The sequence below is a fragment of the Rhamphochromis sp. 'chilingali' genome, assembly GCF_963969265.1.
Source record: "Rhamphochromis sp. 'chilingali' genome assembly, chromosome: 10".
NCBI classification, from domain to species: Eukaryota; Metazoa; Chordata; class Actinopteri; order Cichliformes; family Cichlidae; genus Rhamphochromis; species Rhamphochromis sp. 'chilingali'.
In genome coordinates, this window is record NC_137937.1 from 1,305,403 (window position 1) to 1,323,095 (window position 17,693).

General features: G+C 42.3%; 1 protein-coding gene across 2 annotated transcripts; it reads right to left on the reverse strand.

Annotated features, from left to right (window-relative positions):
• Nucleotides 1-4,866: 4,866 nt before the first annotated feature.
• fxn (frataxin) lies at nucleotides 4,867-16,435 on the reverse strand. 2 transcript variants are annotated; one of them, XM_080894937.1, is made up of 6 exons: nucleotides 16,258-16,435; nucleotides 16,096-16,176; nucleotides 14,680-14,771; nucleotides 13,482-13,602; nucleotides 11,664-11,761; nucleotides 4,874-6,024 (listed from the first exon to the last, which is right to left on the reverse strand). In XM_080894937.1, the coding sequence occupies exons 1-6, from the start codon at nucleotides 16,348-16,350 to the stop codon at nucleotides 5,886-5,888; spliced, it is 624 nt and encodes a 207-aa protein (XP_080751063.1). In that variant the 5' UTR covers nucleotides 16,351-16,435; the 3' UTR covers nucleotides 4,874-5,885. The 2 variants fall into 2 exon arrangements, with proteins under 2 accessions (XP_080751064.1, XP_080751063.1); XM_080894938.1 differs by lacking the exon at nucleotides 16,096-16,176 and having other exon boundaries at nucleotides 4,867-6,024.
• Between the last annotated feature and the right edge of the window lie 1,258 nt (nucleotides 16,436-17,693).

The window sequence follows — 17,693 nt, forward strand, 5'->3', positions numbered from 1 at the left end:
TTGCACTGAAACGTCTCCTGTACTGGTTTGTGGTGTTCCCCGGTCACAGACCCACAAGATTTATCAAAGAGGGATGCCACAAAATTGCAGGTATCAGGATGAACGAAACTTAATTCATGATGTGGTGATACTTGAACTACTACTTAAATTTTACATTTATTCTCACGGTTCCCAGGCGTGATTGGCTGTATAGATGGCACTCACATTCCAATCATTGCTCCTTCAGTAAATGAAGGAGACTATGTGAACAGGAAGTCTTTCCACAGCATTAATGTACAGGTACATAGTTCCCTGTAGCATTTCAAACTAACAAATTATTTCATTATAGTAATGGATGCTAATTTGTGTTCTCTGCACTGTGAAGATCATATGTGATGCTGCCAACATTATCACAAATGTGGAAGCCAACTGCTCAGCCTCTGTGAGTGGTGGTGGTGGTGGAGGACCCCCACCTGTTTTTCGGGCCTCCGCTTTTTTTCTAGTGGCCATAACGGGTCACATTTGAGCATACAGAGTAAGCAAATATGTACTTGTAATGTGCTCAGATAATTTCAATAAGTGCTTACAGAGCGGAAATTAATGTAGCCTCTAACTGCAATTGATTTACATCGGACAAACAGACCAAGCACTATGGCTCATAATACAATTACACCTTACCTGTTTGGACTATATTTTTATATTTCATTTTTACTTGCTGCCAGGAACGTTTGGGGCCTGTTGGGTTGCACCTGCGCTCACATCACATCACAAAATAAAATATAATAAAATAACGTGTTAAATGGGTGGAAATCCCTCGATCAATGTTTAAATTAACACTCACGCATTGACTCTGTCGGCTATGTTTTGCCATGCATGCTCCCTTTCTTTTGCAGCTGAGCCTGTGTTACTTTTTTTCCGCAAAATTTGCATGTTATCGGCATATGCTGCCATCAGAATTTCGGCCTCAAGCGCTGTAAAATACATTGACCGCGCCTTCTTTCCCTCCGTCTCCATGGTGACTCGCTTAATCTGTGCTCCACTAATCAGGGCTTTATGTATCCTCGTGCGCGCGCTTAACTTGGGGTTAAAGCAACTCCGCGTTGACTGAACTAATTGTTATCAGCCTTTCTGAAACCGAATATTCCGAGTTGGACAGTTCGGGGTTACTCAACCCTGAGTATCGTTTTTCACTCTGAGTTTTCTAAACCGGCTTCCTGAAATAGAGCCCTGCTCTCATTTACTGTTTGGTGGTTGTTGAAATAGTTTTGAGAGCTTTAACCTGAGATTCTGGCGTTTCGACATTTATATTTAAAAGTCGATTCAGGATTTAATGAATCGATATCGCTTTATTCAAACTACTCACCTCTCTATCTGCCTGCACTTTCAAATACACACAAAAGGACCACGGCCAATCACAGAGGTCCCGCCCCTGACTATCTCTGATTGGGACACACGATAGGGGCACGATGTGTGTCAGCTGATGACCACACGGAGACTCAGAGTTGTGGACACACTCTAGAGCGCTGCTTAGGTCGTTCTACAAGCTCGAGTATACTTAACTTTTTACACATTGCTTCTGCATTTTGATTTTTATTAAATAAATCAATTTAAATTAATATGAGGTTATGTTTCTTTATAGTGATGACAGTCAATCTATGTCAAGCTTTTTCCCTAAGATGGATTTTATGCAAATACATTGTATAAATTGCATCTGTATTAATTATCATGAGATAATGAATGCAGGTAATATCTGTGGGCAGATATTACCTTATGTCTTACCCTGTTACCCTTGAATACAGAAAGAAAAAAACAGTACCAGTTTCTGTTTCATTTTGGCTTTTATATCAAACAGTCAGCAATGTACAAAGACGTCTGTATAACGTAACCCACAAATGTGACGACTGTGGCTGTGTGTGAATGTACAAGCAGCAGCAGGATGTACAACTGTCTGTTTTTGGTTTGAGGGGACTCTGCATTGCCTAAAGAATGTACACTATACCTTGCTTGTACAAAAACAATAAAGAAGCTCAAATATTCTACTATTCAAAATATAAATATGAATAAAGGATTCTAGCCTCTGCCGTTTTGTGATAAGTGAAATAAACAACACTTCTTGCAGCCTCTCTATACACCTGATTGATCACCATCCCAATCACAATGTTTCCATTAGATATCTCGGCTAAGGCTGACCAGTCTCCTGTTCCCAACGAGCTCCACCATGCTTCGGCTAAATCTGTCATGTGCAGACCCTTCAGCTGCTCACTAGGTTTGTCTTTAAAATGAACCAAATATATTTATGTATTTATTTATCATTTTGGAGCGCTGTCTTTTGCTACACTGCTCGGGGTCATCAACACAGCACATTGGCTGTGCTCTTCACTCCTTAGAGGAGCTCTACAGTAAAGCTGCAGGGACACATCACACCCATATATCACCTGTTCCTGCTGTTATCCTAAGAGAGGGGTTACGAGACAGTAAACAAACAAACAGCACATATACAAGGTTTGTTTTTATTATAGGCAATAAATGAAAACACCTCTCTGCCTTTAATTGTTAGTTATTATTAATCTCTGGCTCTCTTCCACAGCGTGTCTTTGTCCTGTCTTCCTCCCCTAACTCCAGCCAATCACAGCAGATGGCTCCGCCCCTCCTTTAGCCTGGGTCTGTTGGAGGTTTCTTCCTGTAAAAAGGGAGTTTTTCCTTCCCACTGTCGCCAAAGTGCTTGCTTATTGGGGGTCACTTGAGTGTTGGGTTTTTCTCTGCATGTATTATTCTAGGGTCGACCTTACAATATAAAGCTCTTTGAGGCGACTGTTGTTGTGATTTGGCGCTGTGTAAATAAATAAATTGAATTGAACAGGGAACAGTACGCCTGCCTTCACAGACCTGTGAGGCAAGCTGTGCAGTCTCTAACCTGTACAATCAGCACACACGCACAGATGTGTCTATATTGCCAAACATATTAACTTACCCATACAAATCACTGATTTCAGGCGTTCCAATCATTCCATGCCCGTATGTATGTGACTGGATGTTCATATGTAATGGAATTTTCTATGTCACGTGGAAAATAAGACAAATGTAATGAAGTGGTTTTTCATGAAGTAATTTGTGCCTTAGTTAAAAGTGGGTAAGGTGAGAGTATAGGGTGTGGCTAGATATCAGGTGATTCTGTATAAATGATGATGATTGGATGTCCAGATAGGAGGTGAGAGAGAGGGAGGCAGATGTGCAAAAGAGTATAAAAGAGAAATATTCAGAATATTCTGGTTGTTTTTTTCTGTAGTTCTTTCAATGAGCTGAAGACATCATCTTAAGACATCTTGAGGGTCCACAGTTAAAAACTACAGCATGCAATGCCAGAGGAGCCCCCACCACCACCCGAACACTCTGGACCCACAAACGGGTTTTGTGATTTTTGCCATATTGGTTTATAAATCCAAGAGGATTTGCATTTTGAACACAGAGATAAGTGTGTCGGTGGCCAAGGCATGCTGGATGGACAGGAACTGGCAACTCAGGGGTAAGACGCTTGTCACTGCGGTTTGCACATGGCAGATATAGCAAGAGCCTGACACCACTGTGCTAGAAGGGTTTGCTGCTGCTTGCAGTGATAGAAGCGGAGAAACTGGCAGTTCGGTAGTAGGGACGCTAGATGCTGCATGCAAATAGGGGATGAAGGAAAACCTGGCAACCCGGTGCCTTTTAATTCATTTGTCTATGCCAGGGGTCGTCAACCCTAGGCACGCATGCCACAGCTGGCACGCGAAGGGTGAACTGATGGCACAACCATAGCTGGACTGGCCATCGGGCGTACGGGGCATTTGCTCGGTGGGCCGATGGTGATTTTTAGTTTTTATGGGCTGATGAATTATTATTATTTATTTATTTTTTGTAACGGTATAAGCAATGAAAGGTGTTTATACACTCACATGAGTCCTCAGGTATCCGTCTGAATGCTGGACACTGGGAGACCTGTGTCTCTGAGTGGGAGACCAGAGATCACATTAACATGTGTCTCTGTATTAACAAACATGCCATATTGGCCCAGTTTATTTTTCTTATCATTGTTGTGAGGAGACCATAAATGGCATTTGTATTTTCTGTTGTACAGTTCATTTGCTGTTATGGATAAAAAGTCTTTTTTTGTTTCAAAATAGCTGATAACTATTCGCTAACAGCTGCCAACATCTGCAAACACATAATCCTATAGGGTTGTTCTATATATTGTGTAACTGTTCATGTAGAGCGTTATTACATTTATTGCTAATGCAATCATATGGCACACTGACTTCTGAGGAAATTTTAGATGCACTCGTCATCAGAAAGGTTGCCGACCCCTGATATAGATCATAATCAAACGTTAAAATATTACACAAAATGTCATCAAACATCATTCATGCTGCAGTTCTGCAGAAACCTCTGAAACAAGTGAAACATTCATGAACTTAGGCTACGTCCACACTGGCCCGGATAGATACGAAAACGGCATTTTCGTCTGAAAGCGCTCCGCGTCCACACTAGTGTTTTCAGTTGTTTTCACAGAGTTGTGCGTCCACATTGAAACGGCCAGAAAACACTTATGTTCCAGTCTTACGCATGCGTGAAACGCAAGAAGATTCGACCGGCCTCATTTCTGTCTGCCGCTTATTTACTTTCCTGAGTTTTTTAAATGGACTCACAATGAGGTGGAGTTGTTGCTGCGAGTAACACAAAAGTACAAAGTTGCAAAAGCGAGTGAGAGTTAAAGAATTAGAAGAAAAGCTCTCTGGAGCAGACTGATATTAATCTTTAATAGGGCTGTCAGACAAAACAACTGCTGTATAATGCCCTCCGCTATCTTTGTTTAATTGGTCACATGACTGCATCACATGACTAACATGCGTCTCCGAAAGTCTCTGTTTTCACCGTCCACACTGCAACACGAAAGCACCGTCTTCAAATGTATTCGTTTTCGAGAGCGTTTTCCAAACGCTGCGTTTTCGGGGAAAACACCGTCTCAGTGTGGACGGGAGGCCAAAACGGAGAGAAAACGATGCGTTTAGAAACTCCAGATGCTTTTCAGATGACCTGGATGACAGACTCTACAAAGACATGTTCACAGACAGAAGTGACAGGTAAAGCATTTAATTACTTTTATTGAAAAACTCACAGAATTGGATTCCAGTGGCCACACTGACCACAACTACTGAACTCTTACAAGACTTCAAATGATGGACATTTCTGAGCTGTGGTGTCTAAATAACTGAACTATGATCTCTGCAGTAATCCAATGTACACTCACTGGTCACTTTATCAGTTAAACCTTAGCATACACTAGTTTTCTGTGGCACAGATTCAACAAGGTGTGGGAAACACGTGAAGTCTACACTCTCCACTGACCTGTAGCATCAACAAGCCCCAGGGAGAAAATCCCAGAAGAACAGCAGTTTCTCAAATATTCATACAAACTGATCTGGTACCACGAACCAGGCCGTGTTTAAAAGGTAATTAAATCACCTTTCTTCCCCATTCTGATTCTGGATTTCAGCAGGGCATATTAATACCTAAATGAGTTGCTGCTATGCAACTGCATGATTAGATATTCTGTGAAAAAGCAGTTGAATACCTAATAAAGTGGCCAGCTACTGTGAATTCTGCTACTGAGAAGTTGGTCTTTGAAAACATCAGTTACCCAGATGCCAAGTTTAGAGGCTGATCAAATAAACAGCTAACTCCAATATTTCTTCACGACTGGTGAAAAAGCTCAATGTGATGACGTCATTCAGCTGAAGAATGAAGAATGCAACAGAAACAGCATTTCATACAGAACTTCATTATTTACTTTAACAGATGGTGTGTATGCTGCACAGAAATTCAGATGTGAGTCACTGAGTCTGTGAATACTCCAAGCATTTAACAGGGTTTTAGGAATAGGGCAAGCCACACAGGTCAATGTTCTTATTAAAGATAATGGAAAACTCCTTAGAAAGCAGCTGGTGAAGGCTGATGCCATCATGAGTATATACCCAGCGTTCACCTGTCCAGCCGTAGCGCTTGGGTCCGCTGTAAGCACAAGAGAAGAAAGGAAGAGGGAAGTAACATTACTCTATACTGACTTATAACAGATTCTTATTATACCAGTTTGTCAACAGAGAAATATATATAAATTTTGTCTGGCTGAGGGGGGAACGCTGGCTGACTCTGGAGTTCGAGTCTCCGGAGGGAAAATCCTGGCGGTTTGAGGCCCCAGGCTTGTGTTGGGTACGGTCCATCACAAGAACATTGGCTCGTGCGCGCTGTTGGGGAGACGCCGGCCCAGACCTGTGTTCGGTCCAAGTACGTCACAGGACAGCTGTTCGGGTACACTGTCGGAGTCCATTTCTGCGTACTACAGTGCGCAGAGTGGCGGTGTTCGTTCCTTGGTCCGTAGAAGGCAAGGAACCTCACGGGGGACGCCTCGTGTAGTAATGGGAAACTGGATCCAGTAGAGCGGCAGGCCTTCACCGGGCGGCCAGAGACAAAACTCAATACGTGACTGTATGGTAAGAACTGAGTAAATGTGTGGTGTGTAAGATGGCAGAGAATGGCTGTGTGAGTTGTGGAGAAAGGAAAAGAAATGTTGAACGAGTTAATAGGTTGATGTGTGCGTGTAAAAAGAGTGAAAAACAGGGTCAAATGTTGAAAATGGGGAACAAAAAACAAGGAAAACAAACAAACAAAAAAAGAGGAGTGTAGAAATGTGTGTGAAAGTTGTTTCCAACTAGCGGGAGAAGCTGGTACTGCAGGCCAACACACACACACACACACACACACACACACACACACACACACACACACACACACACACACACACACACACACAATTAGTAGAATTGTTGATGAAAATAAGCAATAAAATTAGGGTTTTGTGTCTCAGTGCGTCACTTGCAGGTGAAGAGCAGACCCGGATCAATTTTCCACGTGCAGCAGTCGGAAGAACATTATAGGTTAACATCATTAGAAACACTCCAGCCAAGTTTTGGCTGAATTATTTTACAGCTTAACTTCCATGTGTTTGTCACCCTGAGAACACAAGCTCCAAAATCTCTCCCTGAAGACCAGAAATGCAGTTCCAGAACAACGAGATGGACCTCAAGAGCTCACAGCAGTGAAGAAAAGGTCCAGCAGCAGCAGCTGTGCCAGACAGCGGCAGCAAGGAGAAAAATGGCATCATCACGACTGGATGGATGGATGTGCATTTCCAACGAGCTGCACCTTCACTGTGTGTGAATGGACCTTTGAAAGACTGCCTGAGTTGGACATTTACCACTTTTGGAGCAAAATGGCAAAATGAGACAGTGGAAAACAGGACAAAGCTGAAAGACAACGGACTCTCACTGGACTGCTGCAAGGAGATGAGACCACAGTGGAAGGAGCAGGGAGGACATGGAGGAAGCTGTTTTAGTGTGGGAATGAAATTTGGGTTTATGAAACTGGGAAGAAAGAACGACTGCCTTACGTGGAGAATTGAAAAGTGTCTGGAGCACCGCAAAGAGGAGAGGTACACAGAAATTACACAAACAGAAAAAAGCATTAATCCTACTAACACAAACACACATGCAATGAAGCTCATGAAGATCAAACAGTATTTTAAGCGTTTCTGTTACCATCATCTTGTCCGGTTCACTTAGCAGGTTAAGAAGTGATGCACAGACTAGTGAACTAGTATTATATTGGGCAAAAATGATTGAACCATTGCAGGGGTGAACAGAGTGCTGCAGGGGGTCAGATGAGTGGAGACTAATAGATTATTGAGGTTCTTGTTCCTGATGTGTGGGGGAGGTCTTATCATGATGCACATCTGGGTACATGGAAAAAACTCATCATCTAATAGGATATTGCTGTTGTGTGAGGTGTGACTGATGGATGAAAGTTTTGGGGATTTATTGATGCATTTTCTTTTGGTACCACTTTGAACCTGCCAGTTTTGATCTATCATTCTAAGAGAGTACGCTTAGACAACTTCTAAAACTAGGCCTTCATATTGTTTTTGATTTTAACAGTGCACTGAGATTTTTTGTTTGGCAATTTTCTCTTTTTCAAGTAGGCCTGCAAGATCGGGATCGAAAGCACTACACGACATGTTGATCAATCGCAAGTGAGCTTCTCCAAAATGAAAATGGGCTCAGGAGGAAGCCACTTATTTGGGACAATCAGAAAACAAGTCCCTGCCAAAAAGGACTCAGCGAGGTGATCCAGTCTAAATCTTCTTTCTTTTTTGAAATGGCGTCATTGCTGGCAGTAGAAACTTATTGCGTCACGAGAGGTTCTACTGTCAGCAAATAACAAATGGGGACTGACTGGACTGACAAAAGCTTGACTGAGTTGACACCAGTATGCAAGATTGCACCTCCACCTTGACCTGACCAAAGGGTGGATGTTTGTATGTTTCTTTTTACAGGAGCAGAAAGGTGACAGCAGCAGGTTGCATGGGCTTTTGGGCCGTGCTGACTTAACCTCTTAAATGCCACTTTCTGTGTCTGTGAATTTACCAGCAGTGTCTTATTCATGACCTTGTATTGTTTACAGTGCAGAGGTCACTGTGAGAAAGTGTGCATACAGATGCGCTGCGCTAACATCCACATCACTTTTTCCACAGCAGAGGGTTGATCGTGTGATTTACAGCAGGACACACTGCTGGCTAATGTCTTTTTTTCTTATGACAGGGTTACAGGCCTGGAGTGAAGCTACTCCAGGGGAGAGGCCCTGGAAGTTTTAAGAGACAATGCACAACTTCATTGTGCATGTGAGAGCTTAGATTGTGGGGATGATTAAAGATGAACAAAGGGTGGTGGGAGAACAGTGAAGTGAGGATACACAGTGTGAAACTCCTTTAAGTGAACAATAATGTTGATGTGATGAACAGAATGTCAGGAGAGAAATTCTGGTTTTAATGTGATTCTTGATTTAAGAATCAAAGGGTGGGATTGTATAGGAATTTCTTTTACTTCTGTATTAATCACATTATTTTGTTGTATGATGCCTTGGTGCCACTGGATTCACATGTCTCACACTCATACAGTAAGACAAATGGTGGGGGTGTAGTAAGGAAGTTGGGGGAAGCAGACAACTCCACAGGAAGAGTCTTTTGTCTCTTCGAGGACTCTGGGAGGCAGCAAGGGAGTGTGAACCTTATGGTGTGAAGCAGCTGTGCACTGCCTTTTGTTCCTGGAGAAGGTTTTTAACTGAGAGCCATGCTGGGCTCAGGGAGACTCTGCTGACCCTGCGGTCATGCAGGCTCTCCACCAAGCCTGGTTGTCTGTTCTTTGTGTGTTTGATTAAAGAATGTTAGCTGCAGCTCACCGCTCGTCTGCAGGCTTTATTTAATGGAAAACTTCCACAACAAAGGTGCTGCGCAGTATCTTAGCTGTTCCCAGGACTGCGCTCTTCTGGAAGGAGATCTTAAATGTTGTTCCTGGGATCTGCTGGAGCCACTGGCCCAGTATGGGGATCATGGCACCAACTGTTCCGATTACCACTGGGACCACCGTTACCTTCAGCCTCCACATCTTCTCCAGCTCTTCTCTGAGCCCTTGGTACTTCTCCAGCTTCTGTTCCTTCTTCCTGATGTTGCTGTCATTCGGTATCGCTACATCGATCACTACGGCCGTCTTCTTCTGCTTGTCTACAGATACTATGTCACCACCATGTTGTCCGTCTGGATCAACTTGAAAAACCATTTTAATGTCTTAATACAATGTGAGCAAAAATGGAAAATAGCTGAATCCATGTTCTCGGTTTTGATGTATGCAGAGACAGAACAATAGAATATCCCACGTGTGGGACTAATAAAGGTTATCTTATTCTACTGTATATAGTATTTTATTTTATTCTATTCTGTACAGTTGTGTACTGTATTTATTCTTATTGTATTCTAATTTTTGCCTCATAACTTTTGCACTGTCCACTTCCTGCTGTGACAAAACAAATTTCCCACGTGTGGGACTAATAAAGGTTATCTTATCTTATCTTATATCAAGTCGGGATGTATTTTGTTCTGATGTTGAAAAGAAGATTGCATCTCTAACAGTTACACTAATAATGCTTATCTTCTGACTTTTAAGGTCTCAACAATGTATTACAATGATCACTTAAATGCATTTAGTATTGAGGATGGATTGGAAACAAACTGGATGATTTACTGTTTGAATACATTTTTGTAAATTAATCTCTTACATTTTTAATGGGTGTTTGTCATTGATGGCTGTGGTGGGTACAGTGGTTGTAAATACGTTTAATTGCAGTGGTAGAGATGTCAGAGATGAATGCGAGTTCATTGTTATCTGGCAGTGATGACACTGGTGTTAGAAAATCAGTGCTGTTCAGTGTTAAATTAAACACCAGGTTTAGTGTAAAGTACTACCAACACTAATCAGTGCTAATCTTTTAACACTTAAAACTAGGGCTGTGCGATATGACCGAACTCTCATATCCCGATATAAGACATCTATCGTCCCGACAACGATATTTATCACAAAAATTTACATTTTCTGTCAATTCTGTGAATCTCGGGCAGCTGAACTTGCGTGAAGTGTTTCCAGCTGGGCGTCGTGTAGCTGCAGTCGAGTGCTACGTAAGTTGAAACCGTAAACACTCTGCATACTATTTCACGTGATTCAGTTTATTTTGAAAATCTCAACAGGCTCTTCAGCTTTATTGTGAAAGGTCCATGTGGAAAATAAACAAGCGGACAGCGTCGTTGTTGCTAACGACAACGCGTAGTCCTTCGTCCGTCTGTAGTGTGGTTTTTTAAATATAAGAGAAAGGGACAACTTTAAGAAACTCTACAGTGACCATCAAAATGATGATAAAAAGTTTATTTTGCGACACCAAGAAACAAACGACAGACGTTTTTATATCGTCATCCGATATATATCGTTATATCGAACAGCCCTACACACAGTGTAGAATATTGTTGACACTGCTCCGTGTTAGTGTCATAAACACTAGGTCAGTGTTAAAAATATAACACGTTGAAAAGTGCTCATTTAAACTCAAGTGTGGACACATACAGACACGTTTCTAGTGTTAACTTTAACACTCAGTGTCAATTTCACAGTGGGGATTTTGCTGTGTAGAAGAAGAGAGGTCGGCACTATTGGCTGATGTGCAAGAGAGCTACAACTAACAGGTGGTGACGGAGAAAATGGACAGGACTTTTGCTTATAGGTGGCGTGATTGTGCAAGAGGCAGGGGCGGGGTTATTTAAGGTCAAAGGTAATTCTGTTCAGCTGCTGCTGCTGAGAAGGGCCAAACGGTTTCTACTGTGCTTAATGTAGTCACCTGTTGTGTTTGTGTGAATGGAAATGTCAGGAAAACCAGACATTGCAAAGGAAATAAATGACACATGAATGTGGTGAACTGTGAGTGCACGTACTAACAATTAGCAACCAGAGCGTCAAAATACAGGATTTAATCACCACAATAATGAAATATTTGCATGTCTGCGTTAATCAATCAAGCGATTTATTACTTAAAGCTGACCAGATTGGTTATGTTGGTAACACATAAGTCACTTATTGGCATCTTAGGAATCATTTAGAATTATAAAAAACAAAACAGCTGAGTGGAAAATGTTGACAGAACTGTGTAAACTGAACAGAGACATTGTTGGGTTCCAGTTACTCATATTACCATGAAGTGCTACAAAGCTCGAGTCTCACCTGGTAGGAGAAGAAAGCCAGATTTGTTTGTTTGGCGCCTGTTTGTTGATCACATAGGTGCCGTGGTCTCCACCCAGCTTCACTGTCAGAACACCACTCTGTCAAACAAGAAACAGAAGAAAACGATTCTGCTTTCATCCGTTAACAAAGCAATTTTGACCAAACATCTACATGGAATATAACTAATCTTAATTTTATTTAACATGTATGTAAAGTTTATCGCAATAAACGTAAATTGTTTCACTCCCTTTCTGTTTGATTTTGGTGACTATGACTGAAAAGCTTAAAATGACTGTAGCAATTTACCCGATGTGCTATCAACGCCTGGGTTTAGACAGAGATACAACGATGTATCGTCTGCATTACAGTAATAAGAAATTCTGTGTTTTCTGAGAAATGAAGCCTGATGGGAGCAAGTAAAGGGAGAATAAAACAGGAACTCCACAAGCGAGTGTAGCAGGGTAACACGTGTTACCCAGCATCTCAGAGTATGTTCTGCTCTCAAGAGGCAAACCATCTTACAGCAGGGCCTCGAATGCCGACGCACGTCTTCAAATGGTTTAATAGGATTGTGTGATCAACTGTGTCAAACGCTGCACTCGGGTCTAGAAGAATTAAAGCAGCCGAAAGCATTGAGCACCTTCAGTAGAGCAGACTGTGTTGCTCTGAAGCCAGACTGAATGTATCCAGAACAGTATCTGAAAATGACAGAACTGACGGGTCCAAACCAGCAGCTTGTTTAGAAGAGGAACAGTTCCATTTCAGACGCTGCTGCTAACAAAGGATGTTAGAAACGTGATGACGACTGTCTTCTCTGAGAAATGGTGTAGGTAACACTTTCACAGGGCAAGTGTCATGTGCATTACTATATCAGTAAGATGGGATAATGAGACTGGTTTGAAGTAGGTGAGAAAGGAGGAACACGTAGGTGGTTCAGAAGGCTCTGGGGACGGGAGCAGAAGACGTTCTCTGATAGGATTCATTTTTCCAGTGAAGAACCTTTAAAATCCTCACAGGTGTGTGCGGCGGTCTCAGACGTGGTGGGATGCAGGACAGAGCTGATTGTGTTGGACAGGACTTTAGGATTCCCAGACTTCTTTGTAATAAAATTCATTTACTCGTTCTGCCTGATAGTTATTCAGACAATCTCTAAACACAACGCTGAGCTTTCTTCCATTTTCATTCTGCTTGACAGCACGAGGGACTTTATTTACCCAAGGCTGAGTTTCTAATTGATGCAGTCTGTGCATTGTTGGTACAAGCTGAACTAAAGCATGCAAGCAGCTCATCACGGTTACAGCGACAAGGAGAGGTTTCATTCAAAGGTGGTTAAAGGAGATTTCAGACGTCATAGGCTGCAGAAAAGAGGCGGTGTGGGTTTGTTTAGGAGATGAGTGAGGGATGGGGATATCAAACATTATGATTAGATGGACACATCAATCACCTCAACACTGATCACTGAAAGCCCAGATGACAAGATGGGGGTTCTTAACCTTTTCTACCTCGGGGCCCAACCTTTCCACTACAAAGTGGCCCCGGGGCCTCATTCAGATATTAACACTATACTGAATAAACTGGTGTTGCTTTTGGTTTGATTTATATTTAATAACTAAATCAAATCTACTTCATTTTAACAGCTAAAACCTTGTCAAATAAATATGGTACAATACAATAGTGTTTGTGGCAGCCTCAGTGTAATTGTATGTTCATCATTTAGTTTCTGTAAATAAGCATTTAGATCATTCTGCCATCATTTATTACAGCTACCATTAAAGTTCACTTCACAGTTAGCAACCTTTACAACATCCATAGACTTACAGAGAGGAGAACATCATAGTCGGCCCCAGTAAAAGCTTCATCTGTGAGGTCTTCAAAGTAATCAGCCAGAGCGTCCAATGTCTCATCGGCCAGCTTCTCATATGCTGCCGCAGACAGTTCACTTTTGGAGAATGACACAAAGTTATAAATGAGTTCAAGTAGTCAAAGCTTAAGCAATGCTTAAGGAGAAAAACAAAAACCAAAATATTGGTTACCTTACATTAGGGCTGCCACGATTTGTCGACTAGTCACGATTACGTCGACTATCAAAATCGTCGACGACTGATTTAATAGTCGACGCGTCGTTTGAAGCTTTGTAAGATCACAAAAGACGCAGGAATAAGTAGCAGGATTTAAGAGTGTAATAACGGACTGAAACAGAAGATGGCAGCACTGCATGTACAAGGATGCCAGCTGCCGTTAAACCCCGAAGAAGAAGAAGCAGCGTCCCAGAATTCATAGCGCGGCCCAGCGCAGTTTCTAACAATGGCGGCAGCTAGTTAGTTTTAATATTACTCTTATTATTCTTTCTGGGTCACAAAATAAACGTTTAACATATTTTCAGGCGAGAATGTAGCTGTGTAAACCTCAAATATCTGCTCAGTTTATCAGGACACCACATATTTTCAAAAGCGCTCCGACGTTTTCGGAGACATCTGTTACCCACTAGCTCGATAGCGAGCCGGGGGCTAGGTCACTAGCGCCGTGAGAACACCGGACTCCCCGCAAATCGTTTTCAAACCCACCGCCGTCTTTCACTACTCAGGTTAAATATATATGAGTCACTTAGATAACTTAAAATGTTATTGTTTGGCTTTCTTTAGTATTTTATTTGTTCCTGAGTAAATCAGTTTGGCTGAGATTAAAGTTATAGTTTTTACACAGCTGAATAAACGTCAAGCAGACAGCTGATTATCAGAAGTGTGAGATGCTCAGAATATACTCCAGTGTCCTGTTATATTTTAGATAGCAAGGAGTTCATTAAACTTCACCGAAACAATCTGCAAATTTCATTAAAATTTAATAAACTATCATCTTGTCTTTATTTTTAGTTAGCACAGACCTTAAACACTTAAAGCTGTAAGCTAATGATAGTTATATGAGCAGATGCTGCTGGTGCAATAAGCTGTAGTTTTACGTCCAATGGATGATGATCTGATTAGTCGACTATCAAAATAATCGTTTGTGGTAGCCCTACCTTACATGCACGAGGGTGACTTTTTTCTGGCTCTGTGAATTCAGGTAGATGGTTTTGCTCCACCTGCAGCCATTAATTCTGCTCCCGAACCACTGAAATAGAAAAACACCAACAAACTTGTTTAATTACTCTTCTCCTTCATGCTCAGCTGGTTTCTGACATGTATGCACCTTATAGAGTATTTATGGCCAACTTTGAAAGTTACAGTTTGTTTTCCCATTTGAAGACAGATGATGAAATCACTCGATGTGAAACATTTGTGACACGCACTTTATCCTTAATAAAGTGTTGAATTTGGAGGTGCAAGGCACTCCCTGATTTTGGACTGAGACATAAGCTAATTCTAACCGTAAACTTTGTTTACTTCTTCAAAGGTTCTGTGGGCCCTTCTATGAACTCTGAGCATCAGGTCTTTCCATAGATTTTCCAGTTGGATTCGGGTCAGGTGATTGGCTGAGGCATTCTCGCCGCCTGTGGCAGAGTTCAACTTTGGTGTCATCTTTCCAGAATATATTCTCCCAGTATTTCACAGGCTTGTTGCAAACAGATGCAACACACTCATGCAATAAAGAGGATGTTTATTGTGTTACAACATTACTCATTTAAGCTGAATTTTCCATTAATATGGTTTATAGCAGGGATGTCCAAACTCCGGCCCGCGGTCCATTTTTAATTGGCCCGCAAGTAATTTCATAAATAGAATAGAATAAGGCCGCACTTCAACTTTTGCCTGAGTGTATTGCACTTCTTAGTTTTAACACCAGGGGGAGCTGCTGTTGATCAAGTCAGTTGCTCCACCAAAAACGACAATCACAGAAGAAATGTACCCCAAGTTACTAAACAGGTCAGAACCAAAGAAGCGAAAAGTAGAAGAGTGAGTGCAGAAAATTTCAGACACGGTGGGAGAGTGAATGTTTCTTCAAAGAACTCAAGGGGACGCGTGTCTGTTTGATCTGCACTGAGACTGTGGCAGTTATGAAAGAGGATAATGTACGACGTCATCATGAAACCAAACATCAGGCCTGTGCAGCCGACACTGGTGCTGAGCCAGAGCAGACATTAAAGCTCTGCTGCAGGGTCAGCAACAGTATTTATTTCGTGCTCAACAGGTCCAGGAAAAGGCTCCGATAGCCGCTACACCATCAAACAGTCAATATCTGTAATAATATTCAACTATAGAAGTAATAATATTTGAACAACTCCTCAGTCAGGACGGAGAGTTTAAACAGGCCTAAATTTGATACAGTTCATATTGATTTGTCACATAGTGTGTGTGTGTGTGTGCCGTCTCTGTAAAAACCAGACCGAACATTTGTAGATAAACTGGAGATGGTCGAGAAGCTCGGTGACAACTACAACCCGTCATTAAGTATGTTCAGTTTAAACTAATCACCAGCGAGTAAAAGCTGAACTTACGCTGTGCGACGGCCGGCAGGGGGGATGCAGCGTGCGGTTAGTGAACGGACGAAGCCCCGGGAGGTGAGATAATCTCCAGAACTACAGTGGACATAAAGGTCACTGTGAGTGTGGCTCGTATCTACCATTAGCATCATGTTCAGCCATGGACGCAGCTCGTACCTGGTTCCACAGATGCTTCTTCCTCTGCTGCGTCAGCAGGTTGAGCTGACACACGTGTGAGTAAATCCGCGGTGTCTTACAGAGCAGACGCATGGTGACGGTCCCGATAAACAGTCCCGGTGTGTTGACAGCCAACGTTGTTCCTTCCTCGTCTGCGGCTTTCTTTCTTTTTCGTCATTTGTTGGCGGTTGGCAAACAGCAAAATGGTGTATTACCGCCCCCTGCCGGTGTGGAGAATGAGTTCGTCTTAAACTAAATATGGCCTGATAATACTCGAGTCCATCTCCACTTCCATATCACCGAGCTTCTGGATCAGCTGCCTTCTTTCAGCATCATATTTCTGACAGTAAAACGTGTTTTCCTCCCATTACTTTTGACATCTTTCTTCCATTTTCTGCTGTGTTCTGCTCTTAATCTCTGTCCTGCTAACACTGATAACCAATCCACTGATACCCATGGTACCCATAAGGTGGTGACTCTGAGCTCCATGTCGTTGACTCTGTACAGTGTTTGCTGAATCTCTATCAGAATGTCTGACCTGCTGTCTGAGTCACTGTCTTGTAAACTAGCCAATGATGAGTGTGAACATATCACTGATCTTACTGGTCTTGCGTCTTCAGTCCACTGGACAGCTGACAGAACTGAAACGATTTCTGTGCACTAATAAACTGTCACCGATCCCTTTCCTTACTTTGACATGAAACTCAGGAACAATAAATATATCCCGCTTTGCTCGCCTGTCTTCTTTGATGCATCTGTGTAGATTTTGACATAACTGTAACACCGCTCTATATATGCCTGCACTGTATGTGCGTTTAAAATAAAAGCCCTGTTCCTACAGCATCAGAGAGCACTCAGGACCTTCTTACTGTGAGGCAACAGTGCTGACCACACCACCGCGTTGCCATACTTGTATCATATTCATATGGCATCCCAGGTCGTATCCTCAGAGACTGCGCATACCAGCTAGCTCCTGTGTTCACTGAGATATTCAACATCTCTTTATCTCAGTCGGTGATCCCCACATGCTTCAAAGAGTCCATCATTGTTCCTGTCCCGAAGAAACCCCACCCTGCTTCTCTCAATGACTATCGCCCTGTAGCCCTCACCTCAGTAGTGATGAAGTGCTTTGAACGCCTGGTCAGAGACTTCATCATTTCTTCACTACCAGACACACTGGACCCACTACAGTTCGCTTACCGTCCAAATCGTTCCACAGACGATGCCATCTCTCATCTCCTCCACACATCACTCACTCACTTGGACACTAGAAGGGGGAATTATGTTAAAATGCTCTTCATAGACTACAGCTCTGCATTTAACACCATAATTCCCTCCACACTCACCATCAAGCTGGAGCATCTGGGACTCAGCTCATCTATGTGTCAGTGGATCTCCAACTTCCTAACTGGCAGACCACAGGCAGTAAGGATGGG

Excerpts from the sequence above, each read along its gene's own strand:
- fxn (XM_080894937.1), bottom strand. The coding sequence starts at position 16,350 with ATGCGTCTGCTCTGTAAGACACCGCGGATTTACTCACACGTGTGTCAG. Across the intron at positions 14,772-16,095 it reads CCTGCCGGCCGTCGCACAGC|TGGTTCGGGAGCAGAATTAA; the intron begins GTAAGTTCAGCT and ends TTTCTATTTCAG. Across the intron at positions 11,762-13,481 it reads ACTATGATGTTCTCCTCTCT|AGTGGTGTTCTGACAGTGAA; the intron begins GTAAGTCTATGG and ends CTTGTTTGACAG.